The 23,549-nt window shown below is 43.1% G+C and overlaps 1 protein-coding gene and 1 pseudogene across 1 annotated transcript in view; one reads left to right on the top strand and one right to left on the bottom strand.

Moving 5' to 3' along the window:
• ASXL2 (ASXL transcriptional regulator 2) overlaps window positions 1-20,010 on the bottom strand; it is a 132,004-nt gene extending 111,994 nt beyond the window's left edge. The window contains exon 1 of the mRNA XM_021697394.1: window positions 19,880-20,010. Within this exon, the coding sequence (XP_021553069.1) occupies window positions 19,880-19,936 (57 nt within the window). The 5' untranslated portion in view covers window positions 19,937-20,010. The remainder of the gene's footprint in view (window positions 1-19,879) is intronic.
• Window positions 8,535-8,749, top strand: LOC110587210 (annotated as a pseudogene).
• Window positions 20,011-23,549: the final 3,539 nt, after the last annotated feature.

Raw genomic sequence — 23,549 nt, forward strand, 5'->3', positions numbered from 1 at the left:
CAGCGGGAAGCCTGCTTCTCCCTCTCTCTCTCTGCCTCTCCTCCCCTGCTTGTGCTCCCTCTGTCTCTCTCTCAAATTAATAAAATCTTTAAAAAGAGAGACTTCTATGCATGCAATATATACAAAGAACCCTTGGGGCGCCTGGGTGGCTCAGTCGTTGTCTGCCTTCAGCTCAAGTCATGATCCCAGATTCTGGGATTGAGCTCCACTTCGAGTTCCCTGCTCTGCGGGAAGCCTGCTTCTTTCTCCCTCTCCCACTCCCCCTGCTTGTGTTCCCTCTCTCGCTGTCTCCCTCAATGTCAAATAAATAAGTAAAATCTTTTAAAAAAATAAATAAAATAAATAATAAAAATTATTATTTATTTTTAAATAAAGGGGCGCCTGGGTGGCTCAGTCGTTAAGCGTCTGCCTTCGGCTCAGGTCGTGATCCCAGGGTCCTGGGATCAAGCCCCACATCGAGCTTCCTGCTCCGCGGGAGGCCTGCTTCTCCCTCTCCCACTCCCCCTGTTTGTGTTCCCTCTCTCGCTGTGTCTCTCTCTGTCAAAGAAATAAATAAAATCTTTAAAAAAAAAGAAACAGAATAGGGGAGGAAGACTTCCCAACTGATTTTTATGAGGCCAGCATTATCCTGATATCAAAACCCAGACACAGACAATAGAAGAAAACTACAGATTAATATCCCTCATGAACAGAACTATAAATATCCTCAGTGAAATAGTAGCAAATCCAGCTATATATAAAAAGCGTAATACACCACCACCAGGTTAACTATTTTTTGCCCCAGGAATGCAAAGCCAATTCAAACTTCGAAAATCAATGTCATCCACCATATTAATAGTCTAAAACTTAAAAGCAAAATGATCCTAGCAATTGAGTCAGAAAAAGCATCGGACAAAATTCAACATCCATTCATAACAAAAACTCTTGGTAAACCAAAGATAAAAGGGGGTGCCTGGGTGGCTCAGTCGTTTAAGCGTCTCCCTTCAGCTCAGGTCATGATCTCAGGGTCCTATGATCGAGTCCCGCATCGGGCTCCCTTCTCAGCTGGGAGCCTGCTTCTCCCTCTACCTGTTCCTCCCCCTGCTTGTGTGTGCTCTCTCTCTGACAAATAAATAAATAAAATCTTAAAAAATAAATAAATAAATATAAAGATAAAAGGGAGCTTCTTCAACCTGACAATTGTTTACAAAAAACCTATGGCTAGTACACTTAACTATCAAAGACGGAATGCTTTCCCCTATAATCAGAAAAAAAAATATCTGCGGGGCGCCTGGGTGGCTCAGATGGTTAAGCGTCTGCCTTCAGCTCAGGTCATGATACCAGGATCTTGGAATCGAGTCCCGCATCAGGCTCCCTGCTCAGCAGGGAGCCTGCTTCTCCCTCTGCCTCTCTCTCTCTCTCTCTTACGAATAAATAAAATCTTAAAAAAAAAAAAAGAAAAGAAATCTGCAAATCACATCCATCAAAGGATTTGTACCCAGTATACACACAGAATTCTCAAATCCCATCAGCAGAACAATAAACAACCCAGTTAAACAGTGGGCAGAAGACTTTCACGGACACTTCAACAAAGACGATATACAGCTGGAAAATAAGCATATAGAACGATGCTCAAGAGTGACGTGGCCCACGGCAGGCGGTGAGGACGCAGCACCCTTGCCGCCTCCTCTGTCGTCACTCCATCTGTGCGGTAGCAGCTGCGGTAGCCGCAGTTCTGTCTCCGACATGCAGCTCTTTGCACCCAGGAGCTCCACACCCTCAAGGTGACTGGGCAGGAGACAGTCGCCCAGATCAAGGCTCATGTAGCTTCGCTGGAGGGCACTGCTCCACAAGATCAAGTAGTGTTCCTGGCAGGCACATCTCTAGAGGATGAGGCTACCCTGGGTCAGTGTGGAGTGGAGGCTCTGACCACCGTGGAAGTAGCCGGCCGCAGGCTTGAAGGGAAAGTCCATGGTTCCCTGGCCTGTGCTGGGAAAGTAAGAGGGGAGACTCCCAAGGTGGCCAAACAAGGAAAAGAAGACAGGCCGAGCCAAGTGGCGGATGCAATACAACCGATGCTTTGTCAACGTTGTGCCCATCTTTGGCAAGAAAAAGGGTGCCAGTGCCAACTCTTAAGTCGCCCCTTGTAATCCTGGCTTTCCCCAGTAAAGACACTTAGTTCAGTTAACAAAAAGGAAGAAAGAAAAAAAAGATGCTCAACAACATAAGCCATAGGGAAATCAAAATCACAATGATTTACCACTACACACATATTAGAATGGCTAAAATAGGGGCGCCAGGGTGGCTCAGTGGGTTAAGCATCTGCCTTTGGCTCTCAGGATCCTGGTATCCTTTGTGACATCAGGCTCCCTGCTTGGGCGGGTGGTGTGTGTGTGTGTCTGGGTCTACTTCTCCCTCTCCCGCTGCCCCTCCCCCGCTCACGTTCTCGCTCTCTCGCTCTCTCTCTCAAATAAATAAAATCTCTAAAAAACAAAACCAAAAAAATGGCCTAAAATAAAAAAATGCTGACAGTACCAAGCACTAGCAAGGATGAAGAACAACTGCATTTCAAATAGACTGCTGATGGGAATGCAAAAGGATATAGCCACTCTGAAAATTTCCCAGTTTCTTACAAAGGTAGACATACACTTACCAATCATGCAGCAATCCCACTTCTGGGTATTTACACTAGAAAAATGAAAACTTAACGTTCAGAGGAGAGTCTGCCCACAAATATTTATTGCAACTCCATTCTTATTTGCCAAAACAGAAACAACATTCCTCAACAGTGAATGGATAAACCATTATACATCAGCACAATGAAATACCACTCAGCAATAAAAAGGAATGAACTATTAATACACAAAACAACATAGATGAATCTCAAAGGCATTAAAGTGAATTAAAGAAACCCAGTCTCGGGGAGGGGGGTGGGAGGATGGGTTATCCTGGTGGTGGGTATTGAGGAGGGCACATTCTGCATGGAGCACTGGGTGTTATGCACAAACAATGAATCATGGAACACTTCATCTAAAACTAATGATGTAATGTATGGGGATTAACATAAGAATAAAAATTAAAAAAAAAAAAAAAGAAAAAGAAACCCAGTCTCAAAAGGTCATAGGCTAAATGATACCATTTATATAATATTCTCAAAAGACAAAACTAGTGATGAAGAACGGATCAGTGGTTGCCAAGGGTTAGGGACAAGTGGAGGGTAACTATAGCAGGATAGCAAGAAGAGTTTCCTGGCTCGTACCTGACTATAGTGGTGGTGGTTACATGTTTTAAATTCACACAACCATGTAACAAAAAGGTCAATTTTTTTACTGCACGGTAATTTTTAAAATAAACTTCTAAATCAAAATACTGGAGTGAGGTACCAGGGCTCTGTGTAAGTAGAAAATAAAAAGATAGTCCCTACAGCATTAAAGTGGCCATTTTAAGTTTTCTAATTTTAATACTGTTGAGCATTTATGATGTAACCACTTAATGGAATATTCTTCAGCCATAAAAAAGGGTTATTATTAGCAACACCACAAAATGACACATAAAAGTTTTTTTTTTTTTAAGATTTTTTTTTTTTTTAATTTATTTGACAGAGAGAGACACAGCGAGCAAGGGAACACAAGCAGGGGGAGTGGGAGAGGGAGAAGCAGGCTTCCCGCCGAGCAGGGAGCCCGATGCGGGGCTCGATCCCAGGACCCTGGGATCATGACCTGAGCCGAAGGCAGACGCTTAACGACTGAGCCACCCAGGTGCCCCCATAAAAGTATTTTTTAACATGAAAAAGCAGAATAGAAACTGAGAGACTAATTACAACCACACAGAAAAAAATGTATCAAAGACTAGAAGGAAATAACAAAATAAGTAATTTTTTCCAAGTGAATATTATTTCTATAATTTAAATAATTAATGAAACTTTTGCAAAATGAAGGAAACCTATTATATATTACTATAACTAAAATATATTTATTTTAAATTTCAACATGGATGGACCTAAACAGTATTATGCTAAGTGAAATAATGCAAAGACAAATACCGTATGATTTCCCAACCAACAAAACAAAGAGAAACAGACCCATAGATATAGACGACAAACTGACGGTTGCCAGCAGGAAGGGGAGTGGGGCTGGGCCAAACAGGTGAAGAGGATTAAGAAGTACAATCTTCTAGTTGTAAAGTAAATAAGACAAAGGGATATAATGTAGAGCATAGAGAATGCTGTCAATGATAGTGTAAAAACTCTGTATGATGACAAATTATATACATTTCATAATATATATAAATACTGAATCACTGTTGTACAACTGAAACTAATACAATATTGTATGTTAATTATTTTTCAATAATAAATAAATCTCAATAAAGTAAAAAAATAATACAATAATCCTAACTCTGAAACAAAGTTCACAAACAATAAAGTGAAGTAAATGTATAAAATGGTCAAACCTCATCTAGGTAATTAAGAAGACTGACAAAAATGTTTGATTAAATACATATTAAGAAAATATCTAAAAATGATACGAAGTATAATAAAGCCATTTACAAATTATAGTGTTTCAAGGCACACACAATTCAAATCACAAACATGCTCACACAACTTTTAAGATTAGCTTTAAAGCATTAAAACTTAAATATCCTTCATAGACAACTTTCAAAACCCCTTGAATTCATCTACAAATTCCTGGTGGGAGGTCCACAGAAAGTTAAAACAATCATTTTCATTAAATCTGTGTCATTTGCTACATCTTGTCAGCTAGAAAACAAACCTGGCAAATACACATGAAGCAAATCCAGTACTAAATGAAAAAATGGGAAATAATCGATATTTAATGGTGTTTTCACAAAGAGCAGCATGTACCCGAAAGCTACTGCGGTATTTGACTCCAGGGAACAGTATTCACATAGAACACAGTATGGAGCCATTCTTGGGAGTTGTGCAACACACAGACCTGACTGATTTACCACCTGCCCAAACCTGAAGACCAGGGGTACAGAGGACAGTGGTATGGAAAGAAGAATCACTCAGGAATCCAGAAATAAGAAAAATCAACATGAGCTAGAGTAACTGGGAAAGTTTTGCTTTTTTCATGTCAAGCATAGTAACATTTTGTTGTGCTGAACAGCATTCCACAACCTCCTGTATGTGTGAAAACTTCAGAAGACTAGCAAAACTTCAGTAAAGGCTTCTGCTGGAGAACTGTAAATGGGATAGGTGTAGGTAGAATAGATATAAAATGAGAAAAAAATCTGAATGATATGAAGAAAATGTATACCTCCCCACACCCTTTTAATTCAAGACAGCCCTACTCTAACCCTCAAAACCCCTCTAACAATAAATCCTACAAATGACCCAAACTGCTCAAATACAGATGTGATGTTATCTCCTGCATAAAAATTCTCTACTGCTCCTAGAATAAAAATAGTTGTCAGCCCAACTTCTACAACTCTCCATATTTTGGCCCCAATCTACCTTTCCTGGCCTTATCTTTCACTATACTTTATGATACTCACAGGTAAATTAGCCATGCATCAAACATTCCCTGCATTTTTTTAATCTTCCCTCTTTTCGGCTCTTCCCTCTGCTTAAAATGCCCTTACCCATATTCACCTGCTTATCCATCATCCCTTAATACCCAGGCCAAATATTCTAAGACCAACCCTGCCATGCTCCCCTCTCCACCAAATTTTAGTATTACTACTAGTTTGCTATTATATGGCCTCTACAACACAAATTTATTTTGAGATTATTTTTTTAAAGATTTTATTTATTTATTAGAGAGCGAGAGTGAGAGAGAGAGAGAGAAAAACAGCATGAGAGGGGAGAGGGTCAGAGGGAGAAGCAGGCTCCCCGCTGAGCCGGGAGCCCAATGTGGGACTCGATCCCAGGACTCCGGGATCATGACCTGAGCCAAAGGCAGTCACTTAACCAACTGAGCCACCCAGGCGCCCCTTATTTTACGATTATTTATAATCATGAAACTTAGGTTAAGACAACATAAATTTTTTCTTTTTAAGATTTTTTATTTATTTGACAGAGAGAGACACAGCGAGAGAGGGAACACAAGCAGGGGGAGTGGGAGAGGGAGAAGCAGGCTTCCCGCAGAGCAGGGAGCCCGATGCGGGGCTCGATCCCAGGACCCCGGGATCACGACCCCAGCTGAAGGCAGATGCTTAACGATTGAGCCATCTAGGCGCCCCAATCTCAAGCTCTTCTGATTGAGCCAGCCAGGCGATCCTATCTCTATTTCTATGTTGTCAGGATTCTGAGCATGGATTAACTGAGTCTTCCACTTAGGGTCTCACTAGGCTGAAATCTGGGACTGTGAACTCATCTGAGGCTTTGGGTTCTTTTCCAAGCCTACTAACAAGCTTACTTGTTGGCAGGTTTCAAGTCTCTTTCTGTTTCCATGCTGGCTCTTGGACAGGACTCACTCAGCTCCTGGAGGCTGCCTGCCACTCCTTGCCACATGGCCCTCTCCACAGGCAGTTCACAATGTCTAAGTAAAGAGTGGGATTTTGTGCAGAATCTCCCGAAGGAGGAGATGGATCTTTCAGTGAGTTCCCAAAGTTGTTCAGAGCTAGTTTAAGTCCCTGTGTGATTCCACATTCACCCAGGGAAACAACTGGCCAATGGGGTCCCTAAGGTTAAAGGCTTTTCATTAGAATAGTCTCAAACCTGTGCTTATTTGCTAAGAAATAACTTCACAATATTTAGTTTTCCCATGCGAAAAACATAAAACAAAACAAAAAATACGTATTTATTAACTTTTCAGTAACATCAACAAACAGTACTTATACTAAGCATTGTACAAGGAACTTTTCATACATTCTAACCTGATCACCTAACACCCCAAATGGTAAGTTCTATTATTATCTCTATTTTAACATCAGGAAAATTGAGAAAGCTTAATTAAATCCCTACAACTCCAAATGTGGTCCTTAGACCAAAGCACCAGCATGGCCTGGGAACTTGTTAGAAATGCAGACTCTCAGGCGCCTGGGTGGCTCAGTTGGTTAAGCGACTGCCTTCGGCTCAGGTCATGATCCTGGAGTCCCGGGATCGAGTCCCACATCGGGCTCCCTGCTCGGCGGGGAGTCTGCTTCTCCCTCTGACCCTCTTCCCTCTCGTGCTTTCTGTCTCTCATTCTCTCTCTCTCAAATAAATAAATAAAATCCTTTAAAAAGAAAAAAAAAAAAGAAATGCAGACTCTCAGGGCGCCTGAGTGGCTCAGACGGTTAAGCGTCTGCCTTCGGCTCGGGTCATGATCTCAGGGTCCTGGGATCGAGCCCCACGTCTGGCTCCTGGCTCATGGGGAGCCTGCTTCTCCCTCTGCCTCTCCCCCTGCCCGTGCTCTCTCTCTCTCTCTGTATCTCTGTGTCTCAAATGAATAAATAAAAAAATCTTTAAAGAAATGCAGACTCTCTGGGGGTGCCTAGGTGGCTCAGTAGGTTGGGCATCTGACTCTTGGTTCTGGCTCAGGTCGTGATCTCGGGGTTGAGATTGGGCCGCACGTTGGGCTCTGCACTGAGTGCAGAATCTGCTTGTCCTGCTCCCTCTGGTCCTGCCCCCGCTTGCTCACTCTCAAATAAATAAATGCATAAATCTTAAAAAAAAAAAAATGTAAGAAAGAAAGAAATGCAGAATCTCTGGCTACACTGCAGACCTACTTAATAAAAATCTGCATTATATGGGGCATCTGGCTTTCTCAGTCTGTCGAGCATGTGACCCAATCTTAGGGTTGTGAGTTCGAGCCCCACATTGGGTGTAGACTATTTAAAAATAAATTTTTTAAAAATATATATATATATTATAATAAGCTCCCCAGATGATTCTTACATTACTATTTGAACACTGGTTTAAATAACATGTCCAGGGCGCCTGGGTGGCTCAGTTGGTTAAGCGACTGCCTTCAGCTCAGGTAATGATCCTGGAGTCCTGCAATCGAGTCCCACATCAGGCTCCCAGCTCAGCGGGGAACCTGCTTCTCCCTCTCACCCTCCCCCCTCTCATGCTCTCTCTCTCTCATTCTTTCTCTCTCAAATAAATAAATAAAATCTTTAAAAAGTAAGTAAGTAAATAAATAAATATAAATAAATAACCTGTCCAGGGGCGCCTGGGTGGCTCAGTCGGTTAAGCGTCTGCCTTCATCTCGGGTCATGATCCCGGGGACTTGGGATCCAGCCCCATGTCGGGCTCCCTGCTTGGCAGGGAGCCTGCTTCTCCCTCTCCCTCTGCCTGCTGCTCCCCCTGCTTGTGCTCTCTCTCTCTGTCAAATAAATAAATAAAATCTTTTAAAATAATAATAATACAAACACAAATACAAATAACCTGTCCAGGGGCGACTGTGTGGTTTAGTCCAACTCTTGATTTCGGCTCAGGTCACGACCTCAGGGTCCTGAGACTGAGCCTGGAATCAGGCTCCTCGCTCAACGCAGAATCTGCTTAAGACTCTCTCTCCCTCTCCCTCTGTCCCTCCCTGCCAAAATAAAATAAATAAATCTTTAAACAAATAGTCCTATATTTTTTTGGCTCTGGCAACCGCACTGCGATGTGGTTCAAGATCCTGCCCGGGATCGGTGTCATGGCCGTGTGCTTGGGCATCCCTGGCATAGCCATGGCACACATCCACAGGTTCAGTAACGGGGGCAAGGAAAAAAAAGGGTTGCCTATTATCCATATCAGTGGAGTTTGATGCAAAGAGATAGGCAGGTCTCTGGAGTTAATTGTTACTATATGTCTAAGGGTTTGGAGAATATCGATTAAGGAAGCATTTTCCTGATTGATGAAAAATAACTCAGTCATACTCATCTACCCCTTCTAGAAGGTTATACAGTGTATTAATGTAGTGCATAATAAAAACAAAAAAGTAATATAAAAAAATAGTCCTATTTTACCTATCGTGTCTTTATTGAGTGATTGATATATCTGAAAACTGTCTTTCTTTGGGCGCCTGGGTGGCTCAGTTGGTTAAGTGACTGCCTTCGGCTCAGGTCATGATCCTGGAGTCCCGGGATCGAGTCCCGCATTGGGCTCCCTGCTCGGCGGGGAGTCTGCTTCTCCCTCTGACCCTCCCCCCTCTCATGTGCTCTCTCTCTCTCTCAAATAAATAAAATCTTTAAAAAAAATTAAAAAAAAAAATAAATGAAAACTGTCTTTCCTGTTATCTTTATCTTGTAATCCAACTCTTTTTTACATTACACACACAATACAGGAGAGAAAACCTTTCCTAATACATTAATATGTTTCATGGGTAAAATCCATTTAAATATAAAAAATTGGGGGCATCTGGGTGGCTCAGTCGGTTAAGGATCCAACTCTTGGTTTGGGCTCAGGTCATGATCTCAGGGTCCTGGGATCAAGCCCCGCATCAGGCTCCCCACTCAGTGGGGAGTCTGCTTGAGATTTTCTCTCTCACTCTCCCTTTGTCCCTTCTCCCCATCCATCTCTACCTCCAAAATAAGTAAATAAATCATTTAAAAAAAATTTGTCTGAACCACTCAAATGATACAGGATACTAATCTCTATAAATCAACAGGAACACATTAAAATTTTTACGTTACAATTTAGAAATAAGTCACTAACACCATTAAGCACTTTATTTGAAACTGAGTATAGCTAAACCAGCTACTAAATAATTCAGACATCAGTGGGTTAAAGATTAAAGATGATTTGGGAAATCCCAAGCTGTGAACTCCAATGACAGTCCATTCTAAAAGGAAGTATCAGGTTTTAAATGTCAGTAGCTTTTCAAATGAAAAGTCTTCACATTATTTTTACCAAAAGATGGATCAAATTACTCAAAAGACACTATAAGATTTTGTAAGTGTTACCTGATGCCTAGTACTAAATACATGTGCATTTACTGTTAACCAATTTTAGCTTTCTTAAGCAAGGTCAGAAGTAAGAATTATCACAGAAATTTCCCAATGTCAAGGGATGCCTGGGAGCTCAGTAGGTTAAGAGCCAGACTCTTGATTTTGGCTCAGGTAGTAATCTCAGGGTGATCTTAGGGTCGTGGGATCAAGCCTCACATGGTGCTCCAGTCTGCTTAAGATTCTCTCTCCCTCTCCTTCCCCCCCAACCCATGTGCATGTGCTCGCTCTCTCTCTCTAAATTTTAAAAAAGTAAAGAAAAGAAAATTCCCCATGTCCAACCGTAACTCAAAAGGGTCTTTGGATACCCTGGTGTGTCTTGGAATAATTTTCTTTCTCAAAACAAGAGTTACTTGACCAGTTTTCCTAGCAAACAATACTGATTATAGTTGACTAACTTTATTCAAATTGTGCTCTCCTGAAAGTGAGAACAAGGTCTTCTTTTTTATCTCCAATAAAAAACGGTGGGGGAAAAAAATACTTAGCACTCATGCAAAAAAGTGAGTTAAGCTCTGCAGACAGAAACATGTAAAGGTCTCCCTTTAGGGGCGCCTGGGTGGCTCAGTCGTTGGGCGTCTGCCTTCGGCTCAGGTCATGATCCCAGGGTCCTGGGATTGAGCCCCGCATCGGGCTCCCTGCTCTGCGGGAAGCCTGCTTCTCCCTCTCCCATTCCCCCTGCTTGTATTCCCTCTCTCGCTGTGTCTCTCTCTGTCAAATAAATAAATAAAATTAAAAAAAAAAAAGTCTCCCTTTAGGGGCATCTGGATGGCTTAGCTGGTAGAGCATGCGACTCTTATTCCCAGGGTCTTGGGCCTACTTTAAAAAAAAAGGGGGGGGCGCCTCGGTGGCTCAGATGGTTAAGCATCTGCCTTCGGCTCAGGTCATGATCCCAGCGTCCTGGGATAGAGCCCCGCATCAGGCTCCCTCCTCAGAGGGGGGCCTGCTTCTCCCCCTGCTCATATTCTCTCTCTCTCTATCTCTGTGCCTCGAATGAATAAATTAAAAAACCTTAAAAAAAAAAAATCTCTCTCTTCCACCAGCACAGTCTAAGATATTAACTGAATTCCCCTTATTTGTTCACAAAACATGTATTTTATTTAAGGAAGATATGCCTTTGAAGCTAATTTTTTTTTTAAGATTTTATTTATTTATTTGACAGAGAGAGACACAGCGAGAGAGGGAACACAGCAGGGGGAGTGGGAGAGGGAGAAGCAGGCTTCCCGCGGAGCAGGGAGCCCAATGCGGGGCTCAATCCCAGGACCCTGAGATCATGACCTGAACCAAAGGCAGGCAAGCTTAACGACTGAGCCACCCAGGCGCCCCTGAAGCTAATTTTTTTAATTTACACTCAATTTAGGGTGCCTGGGTAGCTCAGTCAGTTGAACTCCTAACTCTTGATTTCGGCTCGGGACACGGTCTCAGGATCCTGGGACATTCTCCTCTCCCTTGCCCTCTGCCCCTCCCCTTGCTCAGGGGCTCTCGTGTGCGCTCTCTCACTCTCTGATAAATAAATCTTAAAAAAAAATTTATACTCAATTCATAATCTTTAAGTGGGGAAAACAACTCAAAACCTAGAAAAGCATAAAAGGTAAAGACTGATAAATCTGTTTACATTACAATTAAAAATGTATGGACAGGAAAAAAAAAAAAGCCTCAATCAGTCAAATCAAAAAACAAAAATGGAAATGAGATCTGCACCACTGACAAAAAACTATTTCCTTCAGAAAGAAAAACAAAAGGCAAAAGATTTGAACAGACAAGTTTACTGAAAAATATCCAGATAGTCAATAAGTATAGGAAGTTACTTTATAATTGCACTGTCCAATAATGGTAGCCATTAAACAAATGAGGCTATTTAAACTTAAATTAAAATTAAAGACAACTGAAAATTCAGCCTGGGTAACTCAGTCGGTTAAGTGTCTGCCTTCAGCTCCAGTCACAATCCCAGGGTCCTGGGATGGAGCCCCACATCATCACATCATCAGGCTCCCTGCTCAGCAAGGAGTCTGCTTCTCCCTCTCCCTCTCTCCCTCCCTGCACTCTGGCTCCCACTCTCTCTTATGAGCTCTCTCTCAAATAAATAAAATTTTTATTTAAAAAAAAGAATCCGAGGGCACCTGGGTGGCTCAGTCGTTAAGCATCTGCCTTTGGCTCAGGTCATGATCCCAGGGTCCTGGGATCGAGCCCCACATCGGGCTCCCTGCTCAGCGGGGAGCCTGCTTCTCCCTCTCCCACTCCCCCTGCTTGTGTTCCCTCTCTCGCTGTCACTGTCAAATAAATAAGTAAAATCTTAAAATAAATAAATAAAAATTAAAAAAAGAATCAGGAGCACGCGGGTGGCTCTGTCAGTTAACCCTCTGCCGTCAGCTCAGGTCATGATTCCAGGGTACTGGGATCGAATCCCGCATCAGACTGTGCTTATCAGGGAGCCTACTTCTCCCTCTCCCTATGCCTGCCCCTTTGCCTACTTGTGTGTGCATGTTTTAATAAATAAAATTTTTTTTAAAAATTCAAAATTCAGTTCCTTACTCACACTAGCCACATTTCAAGTGCTCAATGGCCACATAGGACTAGCTGTTACTGTGTTGCACAGTACAGATATAGAACATTTCCACAAAGTTCTACTGAACAAAAGAAATGTATATCAATTACATCAGTCAGAATGGCTAAAATTAAGACAGGAAACGACAGATGTTGGCGAGGATGCAGAGAAAAGGGAACGCTCTTACACTGTTGGTGGGAATGCAAGCTGGCGCAGCCACTCTGGAAAAAGTATGGAGGTTCCTCGGTAAGTTGAAAAATAGAGCTACCCTACGACCCAGCAATTGCACTACTGGGTATTTACCCCAAAGATACAAATGTAGTTATCTGAAGGGGCACATGCACCCCAACATTTATAGCAGCAATGTCCACAATAGCCAAACTATGGAAAGAGCCTAGATGTCCATCAACAGATGAACGGATAAAGAAGACGTGTTATATATATACAACGGAATATTATGCAGCCATCAACAAAATGAAATCTTGCCATTTGCAAGGACGTGGATGGAACTAGAGGGTATTATGCTAAGCGAAATAAGTCAATCAAAGAAAGACAATTATCATATGATCTCACTGATATGAAGAATTTGAGAAACAAGACAGAGGATCTTAGGGGAAAGGAGGGAAAAATGAAACAAGACGAAACCAGAGAAGGAGACAAACCATAAGAGACTCTTAATCTCAGGAACCATAAGAGACTCTTAATCTCAGGAAACAAACTGAGGGTTGCTGGAGTGGAGGGGGGTGGGAGGGATGAGGTGGCTGGGTGATGGAAGCTATGTGCTATGGTGAGCGCTATGAACCGTGTAAGACCGATGAATCACAGACCTGTACCTCTGAAACAGATAATACATTATATGTTAATAAAAAAAATTTTTTTGGGCGCCTGGGTGGCTCAGTTGGTTAAGTGACTGCCTTCGGCTCAGGTCATGATCCTGGAGTCCTGGGATCGAGTCCCGCATCGGGCTCCCTGCTCGGTAGGGAGTCTGCTTCTCCCTCCTCCCTCTCATGCTCTCTGTCTCTCATTCTCTCTCTCTCAAATAAATAAATAAAATCTTTAAAAAAATTTTTTTAATTAAAAAAAAGAAATGTATATCAAAATGGCGAAGTGTAAAGATTGCTAAATTCCTTGGAAAAGAGAAAAGTAGGAAAAAAATAGTAACCTTCAAAATTTTGGAGGGGAATATAAATTGGCACAAAGTTTACAAACTCTGTAACTATTCCGCTCACACAAACGCACGTGCACCTGCACACATACAATGTACATAGATACATACATATTTGCCACATGTAGATACTGAAGTATTTATTAAAGGAAAAAACTGGGGCGCCTACGTGGCTCAGTCGTTAGGCGTCTGCCTTCGGCTCAGGTCGTGATCCCAGGGTCCTGGGATCGAGCCCCACATCGGGCTCCCTGCTCAGTGGGAAGCCTGCTTCTCCCTCTCCCACTCCCCCTGCTTGTGTTCCCTTTCTAGCTGTCTTTCTGTGTCAAATAAATAAATAAAATCTTTAAAAAAAAAAAAAAAGAAAGAAAGAAAGGGGCGCCTGGGTGGCTCAGTTGGTTAAGCGACTGCCTTCGGCTCAGGTCATGATCCTGGAGTCCCAGGATTGAGTCCCACATCGCGCTACCTGCTCAGCGGGGGGTCTGCTTCTCCCTCTGACCCTCTTCCCTCTCATGCTGTCTCTCATTCTCTCTCTCAAATAAATAAATAAAATCTTTAAAAAAAAAAAAACAATAGATTTACTATGTTTTCAAATATGCACGCTCTCTCTTGGAGATTCTAATACAACTACAAATACAATACAAATACAGACTAAAGAGGACTCTGGACTGGTCAGTATACACCCAAAGGGACATAACCAGGCCTAGCTTTTAAGTCTGTATTTATAATTTATTTTCATTTTTAACTTTTTAAGGATTTTATTTATTTATTTGAGAAACAGAGAGAGAGAGAGAGAGAGAGCACAAGCCAGGGAGGAGGAGAAGCAGGCTCCCCACAGAGCAGGGAGCTCGACAAGAGGCTCGACAAGAGGCTCAACAAGAGGCTCAACAAGGGGCTCAACAAGGGGCTCAATAGGAGGACCCTGGGATCACGACCCCAGCCAAAGGCAGCTGTCCAACTCACCGAGCCAACCAGGTGCCACAGTAATTTTTTTAAAGATTTTATTTATTTATTTGACACAGAGAGAGAGAGCAGGAGCAGGGGAGCGGCAGGCAGAGGGAGAGGGAGAAGCAGGCTCCCCACTGAGCAAGGAGCATGATGTGGGGCTCGATTCCAGGACCCTGGGATCATAACCCAAGCCGAAGGCAGCCGCTTAACAACTGAGCCACCCAGGTGCCCCTGTATTTATATATATATTTTTTTTTTTAAGATTTTATTTATTTATTTGACAGAGAGAGACACAGCGAGAGAGGGAACACAAGCAGGGGGAGTGGGAGAGGGAGAAACAGGCTTCCCGCAGAGTAGGGAGCCCGACGCAGGGCTCGATCCCAGGACCCTGGGATCATGACCTGAGCCGAAGGCAGAGGCTTAACAACTGAGCCACCCAGGCGCCCCCCTGTATTTATAATTTTTAAGAAAAAAATTACTCACAATAAAGATTAAGGGTCCTGATAATTTCTAAGACTTGTATTTTTTTCTAAAGGCTATTTTGTTTAGATTTTTTCCTAATCATCTTTCTATTCATTATATATTTTTATCATTATACTTTTTTTAGAGAGAGAGCACGCCCACGCAAGCCTGTGTGCGCGCATGCGGGGGAGGGTGGAGATAGAGGGAAAGGGAGAGAGAGAATCTTAAGCAGGCCCCACGACTTAGTGGGAGCCTTTCACAGGGCTTGATCTCACAACCCTGAGATCATAACCTGAGTGAAATCAAGAGTCAGACGCTCTAACCAACTAAGCCACCCAGGTATCCCCATTATATTTTTAGTTACTTTCCATATTCTATACTTCCTACACAAAGTAATTAGCCTCTGATTACTCCCTTAACAGAAATTTTCTATCTTCCATCTTATTCCCCAAAGTTAAATAACTTTAGGTAAATGACAAAAATAAAAATCTATGTACATTCAAAATCATATTAACCACTAAGGGAAATCTATATAGATAGCATCCTCCCCCTGCCAAAAAAAAACCCCACCTTTTTTTTTTTTAACCTTTTTTTTTTTTTAAGATTTTATTTATTTAGGGGTCCCTGGGTGGCTCAGTCGTTAAGCGTCTGCCTTCGGCTCAGGTCAAGATCCCAGGGTCCTGGGATCGAGCCCCATGTCCCGTTCCCTGATCCACAGGGAGCCTGCTTCTCCCTCTCCCTTTGCCTCTCCCCCTGCTTGTGCTCTTTCTCGCTATCTCTGTCACTATCTGTCTCTGTCAAATAAATAAAATCTTAAAAAAAAAGATTAAGATTTTATTTATTTATTTGACAGACAGAGACAGAGGGAGAGAGGGAACACAAGCAGAGGGAGTAGGAGAGGGAGAAGTAAGCTTCCTGCTGAGCAGGGAGCCTGATGCGGGGCTCGATCCCAGGACCCTGGGATCACCATGACCTGAGCCGAAGGCAGACGCTTAACGACCGAGCCACCCAGGCGCCCCCCCACCCTTTTTTCAGTCTACAAACCACATGCTAAAGATCTACAAGACAGACTGCTGTGCTCCTCACCTCTAACACCCATACTTCACTTCTCATACCTGACCACCTTATTCCCAAGATATCCAAAGTTACCTCTAGTGCACAATCTCTAAGGTCTGCCTCTCTGTCCATTCTACTTACAATTACAACAAACTTGTCCTTTTAGGACAATGCTTCCCTAGTTGTGGTGCATAACAAGGAAAAAGTCAAAAGAGAAAACAGGATCAACAAGATTGTACTATCTCAAAAGCTCTGCTTTATAAAAACAGCTAAATTCCTCAGGGATGTCATTATATATTTAGGTGATAAAGGTTTTTTGTTTCTGTTTTGTTTTTGCTTTGTTTAAAGAATGAGCGTAACTTTGTGCAGTTCTAAAATCAGTGTAATAATTCTTAAGATCTCTGGCACACTATATACTACAGATCTAATTCCAAATCATTTCATCACCATCACTGCCACCCTTAAAATTTAAAACATGTACGACTATTAACTAAATATTTGAGTAATGCTTTTTATAACTAGGGTATTCACATAGGGCAAATATAAGATCAGTAGGGAGATGGTCCAGTGTAATGAATGAGCATTCAAGTTCTGTGGAATCTCAACTCCATTATCCATCTGTCTGGTGTCCCTAGTTATTGAAACCAATCTATATACTCTATATTTAATCAGCCTTTTGGGATAATTTTACTATCTTACAGTAATTATGAATCTTATCTTGATTTTTCAGATTGTTCATAATAACCTTACATCAATCCATAGCTCTCACACATCCACACACATACCCTCCATATCATACATGTATATATACATATATAATTAATTTTATTTATCTGTTGCTATACTATTGGTCAGAAATACAACCCCATTTTGGGGCGCCTGGGTGGCTCAGTCATTAAGCGTCTGCCTTCGCCTCAGGTCATGATCTCAGGGTCCTGGGATCAAGCCCCACATCAGGCTCCCTGCTCGGCGGGAAGGCTGCTTCTCCCTCTCCCATTCCCCCTGCTTGTATTCCCTCTCTCGCTCTCTCTCTGTCAAATAAATAAATAAAATCTTAAAAACAGAAAAAAGAAATACAACCCCATTTTAATCGTGTTCCCTAAAACAGGACAGCTCTACAATGCAGGTACACACAATAAAACAAGCAGCAGATATTGCTTATTTTCGTAAATAATTTTATTCTTTCCTTGCTGAAACTCTGTTCCTAGAACATTTGACCTTAATGCCTATGAAATAAGTTTCTTAAGACATACTTCTCCTAGACCTGTTGATCTTATATGCTACATTTCTTAATTTAGGTCAAAGTTACTTCCATTTGTCAAATCACTAATTTTCTGATCTCATTATTCTGAAATATTAAAAATTTACTTTTATCTACTCCCTCTAATTTTACTTCTAAATAGTCCTTCCTGGGCGCCTGGGTGGTTCAGTTGGTTAAGCGACTGCCTTCAGCTCAGGTCATGATCCTGGAGTCCCAGAATGGAGTCCGGCATTGGGCTCCCTGCTCAGCAGGGAATCTGCTTCTCCCTCTGACCCTCCCCCCTCTCATGTGCTCTCTCTCTCTCTAATAAATAAATAAAATCTTTTATAAATAAATAAATAAATAAATAAATAAATAGTCCTTCCTACAAATGGAAATCTTTTGAATACAGAGGTTTAGTTTAATTCCTCCCTTTATAGATGATAAACCAAACCAAAGTGAGTAGGATGTTTTTTTACATTTTGGCTACTAGGAAAAAAAAAGTTTTAGTATCACCATTCTCCTTCTAAAATTCATTTTTACTAAGATTGAGGCCTTACATTTGCCAGGACCAAATAATAATACCAAGCCAGTAACATACTGACCCCTTCAAGAACTCACTCAGTACTCTACTTAATAAACTAGCCTTTCCATCTTTTAGATACTATTTTTCACATATCTAGTTAGGCATGAAATGCTTATTATGAATGTACAAATATGTTAATTAAAGGAAAATCTAGGGGTGCCTGTGTGGCTCAGTTAGTTAAACATCTGCCTTCAGCCTGGGATTGAGCCGCAAGTCAGACTCCCTGCTCAGTAGGGGCCTGCTTCTGCCTCTCCCTGTGCCACTCCCCCTGCCTGTGCTCTCCAGCTCTGTCAAATAAACAAAATCTTTTAAAAAAAGGAAAATCTAAACAGCAGATGCAAATTTTTCCTACTTGTCACAATTTCCTAATGATTAGACTAGTTTATCCAAAGAGATCATAATTCAAAAGTACTCTTAAGATTCTAGAGACTTAATGAACATAATTAGGGTTGTGGTCTGCTTACCTATAATTAAAATTTGCCATCTTTTTGATAAAAAGAAAAAGTCTTGAGGTATTCATCAAGTAGAAGAAAGTGTAACAGGCTTCTGTGAAGCAGCAATTTCCTCACCACCAAAAAAATTATTTCTAGAGTTTATCTTTCAGAAGGAAACTATCAGCACAGTCACAATTATGAAGAGAGACTGTTAAGTGAAAACACTCAATAAATAAAATGTGCTTTTATTTATTCACTAACTTTTTCACATTTCCAACTAAAACAGAAATACAAGCTTAAGACTCATCAATCCCCTATCACATCAAATTTACAAAACAAATGCACAAGGTTTACAAAAATGCATAAGATTGAATAAACAGCAGGATCCAAATGTGGGGAAATAAATTAAAAAAGACTGGATGATAACAAAACATTAACAGATATAGTTGAGGGGTGAAATACGTGATTTCTTATTTTCTTCTTTATACGTTCCTATAATCTTCCAAATTCTCCCACAGTTTACATTTATTACTTTCATAATCAGAAAAAAAAACCTCATTTAAAAAATAAACCGTATATCATATAAAAAAGGTTCATTTAGAAGGGTTCTCCATATTATACAAGTATTACTGACATGATTCACCATTAAAGATAATGTCTCCACACTTTCTCACTTTCCAACACTAACATGCTGTTTTATGTCCTATTACTTTTCTGCTGCGTCTCCTGTTTCATTTCTACATACATACACGCTTTTCATTTTTTCATACAACACAATAAAAGTCTCACTGATTACTTAAATCCTACCCCTAAGTCTCGTTATTAAAAAAGGAAAAAAAAAAAAAAGATGGTTTTACCTACTAATTACAACTTCGTGTACCCACCATCACTTTAGCTACGGAAAAGTCAAGGCCGGGTAAACTACACGTCCCACCATGCATTGCTGCCTTGTTCAGAGTAGGTCTCTACGGAAACAGAAAAAAAAAATTCTACAAGTCCCACCTGTTACTTCGTTTCTAAACACCTCTTGCACTTTCAGCTTTCAACAGCAAACAAAAACATGAGCCTCGTGACCTCACGTTGGATCTGGGAGCCCAGACGAGCGGGGGACCCGGGGTCAGGCGGCATGTCCGCTATAGCGGGTAAATTCTACCAAGATCCAGCGCTCCTCTCTTCTTTCCGGGGCTGGGTGCACGCACAAGCCTTCTCCTATCTGCATCCAATGGGGGCTCTTCAGCCGCACAAGGGAGAAGAACCGGTTACTGTGCAAGCACAACAGACTTCCCCAGGCCGGGGCGGGAGCTACCACAGAGTGGAGGTGAGAGCGACGTGACCCCGAAAGGCAGCTTCAAAACACCAAGGGACTCGTCGCAGACGCAGGGAGAAGCCACAGCCCCGCGGCGACCCTCTTCCGCTGGGCGCCTCCATTTCCACAGGGATCACAACCCCGACACTAACCGCCGCCCTCTCCGCGCGGTTTTGTGCCCCCTTCAGCCGGGTCGCTGAGCCAATGACCTCCCTTCCCCTGCGACCGGCAGGCGGCGAGGGAACAAAATTCTCCCGGGCTTCCCCTTCGCTCCCTCCCCCTTACCGTCTTGGCGGCCTCCGCCCAGGTCCTGCCCTTCTTCCTACGGCCCTTTTCCCTCATGTCGGGTCTTGAACTGACTGGGAGGCTCCCGTGTCCGGGCTCCGGCCGCCCTCCCTGCCTGCTCTGCCCTGCGATGCTTTTCCCGCGGTGCCGGGAAAGGTGGGAGAAAGGGGAAGTCAGGGCGGAGGAGCACCCAAGCAGAGGAAGCGACGGGGGTGGTGCGCGGGGGGGCGGGGGTCTATGGGGCGGCCGGTCCTCCTGCTGCCGTTGCCACTGCTACCGCCGCTGCCATATTGGGTCCTTACTGTACAGGCAGCCGCTACGGTCACGTGACCGCTCCCGCGCGACCGTCACTACTGTACGCAACCGGCCGCGCGAGCATGCGCGCGCGCGCCCCCGCCTCCCGTGAGGGCCTGCAGGGCGAACGAGCCGGCGGTCAGCTGCGTCTCCTCCCTCCCCAGCCCTTCCGCTCTCCGCCTATCCTTTGGAGCATGCGCGGGAGGGAGGTCGGACGCTGAAGTGCGTCGGCCGTCCTGTGCTCACGCCTACAGAAAAAAATCTGCCTGCGGAAGCGGAACTTGATCCGTCCCGGAAGGTTTATCGAGCGGTTTCTGACCGCGTGCTGGGCGCAGTGGTGGTCTTAGAGCCTTGGAAGAGCCAGAGTTTTCACTCAGGGGGCGACGCTCCCAGCTGTCACTTTCAACAAGCCTCGTCCTTGGGTTTTTCCGTTTGTCCATATTCATTTTTACAAAAGTTGTCTTTTTGACGATTTGCAACAGTTCTCGTCTGCTTATTAACCCATTTCGATAGATGATAGATGAGTTTGAGTGACTTGCCAAGCTCGCCTGTCTAGGATGTGGAGAAACCAAGAATCAAATCGCCAGCTCAGAGACCTTTTTCCATCTCCCACAATGCCTCTCAAACTTACATGAACCGCCCCCCCCCCCCTTTTTAAAGGCCACCAGTAACTACATTCAGGCTTCTTCAAGTGAAGAGCCTCATCGAGGACCATGGTGTCTTTTTTATCTGGGTGACCTCAGTCACTGGCACAGTGCCTGTAAATATCAGGCACCCAGTAAATATTTGCTGAACGATTCAGCTATGTCTGTGGTCAGAAATCATTATTTGTAGTGTCCATAAAAGCCTCCTGAAGAATCCAGAATGTGGTGTATTCCATCGTGTTATCCATGTTTTTATACTTTGCAAAGTAAAAAGAATATGTGTACTAACACTTACTGTTCTCCAAAATACATCTGCTTCCAGAAGTTGCTTCTGGTCTAGTTTGGTAAACCTAGCCCTCTACTGTATTCTAAAATAGGACTGAGAGGCAATAGTTAGCTTGGAGGCCATGGTTTGGTGTCAGAAGTTCATGGACCCCCTCAAATTATGAACAATCTTTTGTGTGTAACTGTGCATTTTTGAAAAGAGGATTCATGGGGCTCCTGGCTGGCTCAGTTGGTAGAGTGTGTGACTCGATCTTGGGTCTGACTTCCAGCCCCACATTGGGCATGGAGCCTATTAAAATTAATTAATTAAAAAAGAAGGATTCATAACTTTAATTCAATTTTTCAAAACGGGCTGTTACACATACACACAAAAAAGTCTTAATAGGGAGTTTGAGAGGCCATCTAGGTACTTCCTTATATTTTTCCTTCAGTCATTGATCAAACAGCTCCATAACAGCAATTGACATGCGTATATTTTCACAAATCCTTTTAGGAACTCATAACACTATCTATAGCACTCCAGATATGTACCATCTCCCTCCAAACCCTATGTCTAAGGGCACCTGGCCGACTCAATCAGTAGAGCGATAGAACATGCAACTCTTGAGGTTGTGAGTTCGAGCCCCACCTCGGATGTAGAGATTACTTAAAAATAAAGTCTTTGGGGACGCCTGGGTGGCTCAGTTGGTTAAGTGTCTGCCTTTGGCTCAGGTCATGATCCCAGGGTCCTGGGAATGAGTCCCACATCAGGCTTCTTGCTCAGTGGGGAGCTTGCTTCTCCCTCTGCCTGCCACTCCCCCTGCTTGTATTCTCTCTTTCTCTCTCTCTTTAACAAATAAATAAAATCCTTAAAAATAAATAAAGTTTTGGGGATTGGAGCACCTGGATGGCTCAGTCAAGTTGAGCGGGTGCCTCCGGCTCAGGTCATGATCCCAGAGTCCTGGGATTGAGCCCAGCGTCGGGCTCCCGCCTCAGCGGGAGTCTGCTTCTCCCTCTGCCCCTCACTCCACTTGTGCTCTCTCTCTCTAATAAATAAATAAAATCTTTAAAAAAAAAATCTTTGTGGGACGCCTGGGTGGCTCAGTCAGTTGGGCATCTGCCTTTGGCTCAGGTCATAATCCCAGGCTCCAAGGACCAAGTCCTGCATTGAGCTCCTTGCTCAGTGGAGAGCCTGCTTCTCCCTCTGCCCCTCTCTCTGCTTGTGCTGCTCTCTCTCTCTGACAAATAAATAAGTAAAATCTTTTTAAAAAATAAAATAAAATAAAATAAAAAATCTTTGGGGCACCTGGGTTGTCAGTCAGTTAAGCGTCGGATTCTTGATTTCAGCTCAGGTCTTGATTTCAGGGTTGTGAGCTCAAGCCCTGCATTGGGTTCCACACTGGGTGTGGAGCCTACTTTAAAAAAAGAATTTTTTTTTTAAGAAATAGAACGGTGGGCTTGACTTTCTCTCCCTCTCCCTCTGCCTCTGTGCTCTCTGTCTTTCTCAAATAAATAAATAAAGTCTATAAAAAAAAAAGCTAACCAGTGTTGGGGCACATGACTGGCTCAGTCAGTAGAGCATTTGACTTTTGATCTCAGGGTTTTAAGTTTGAGCTGAACATTGAGGGTAGAGATTATTTAAAAATAAGATCTTGGGGGCGCCTGGGTGGCTCAGTTGGTTAAGCAACTGCCTTCGGCTCGGATCATGATCCTGGAGTCCCGGGATCGAGTCCCGCATTGGGCTCCCTGCTCGGCGGGGAGTCTGCTCCTCCCTCTGACCCTCTTCCCTCTCGTGCTCTCTGTCTCTCATTCTCTTTCTCAAATAAATAAATAAAATCTTTAAAAAAAAAATAATAAGATCTTGGACACCTGGGTAGCTCAGTCAGTTAAGCATCGGACTTTTGGTTTCGGCTCAGGTCATGATCTCAGAGTCATGAGATCGAGCCGCACATCAGGCTCTGCGCTCAACAGGGAGTCTGGTTGAGATTCTCTCTCTCTGTCCTTCCCCCCACTTGCACTTGCTCTCGCTTGCTCAAAATAAATAAATTTTTTTAATTTTTTTTAGATATTTATTTATTAGAGAGAGTGTGCGCACAAGCTGGGGGGAGGGGCAGATGGAGCAGGAGAAGCAGACTCCCCACTGAGCAGGGAGCCTGACACGGGGGCTCGATCCCAGGACCCCAGGGTCATGACCTGAGCCAAAGGCAGACACTTAACCAACTGAGCAACCCAGGTGCCTCTCAAAATAAATCTTTAAAATATATATGTATTGGGCGCCTGGGTGGCTCAGTTGGTTAAGCGACTGCCTTCAGCTCAGGTCATGATCCTGGAGTCCCGGGATCGAGTCCCACATCGGGCTCCCTGCTCGGCAGGGAGTCTGCTTCTCCCTCTCCCACTCCCCGTTTGTGTTCCCTCTCTCGTTGTGTCTTTCTCTGTCAAATAAATAAATAAAATCTTTAAAAAAAAAA

Source organism: Neomonachus schauinslandi, chromosome 10 (assembly GCF_002201575.2).
Source record: "Neomonachus schauinslandi chromosome 10, ASM220157v2, whole genome shotgun sequence".
NCBI lineage: Eukaryota > Metazoa > Chordata > Mammalia > Carnivora > Phocidae > Neomonachus > Neomonachus schauinslandi.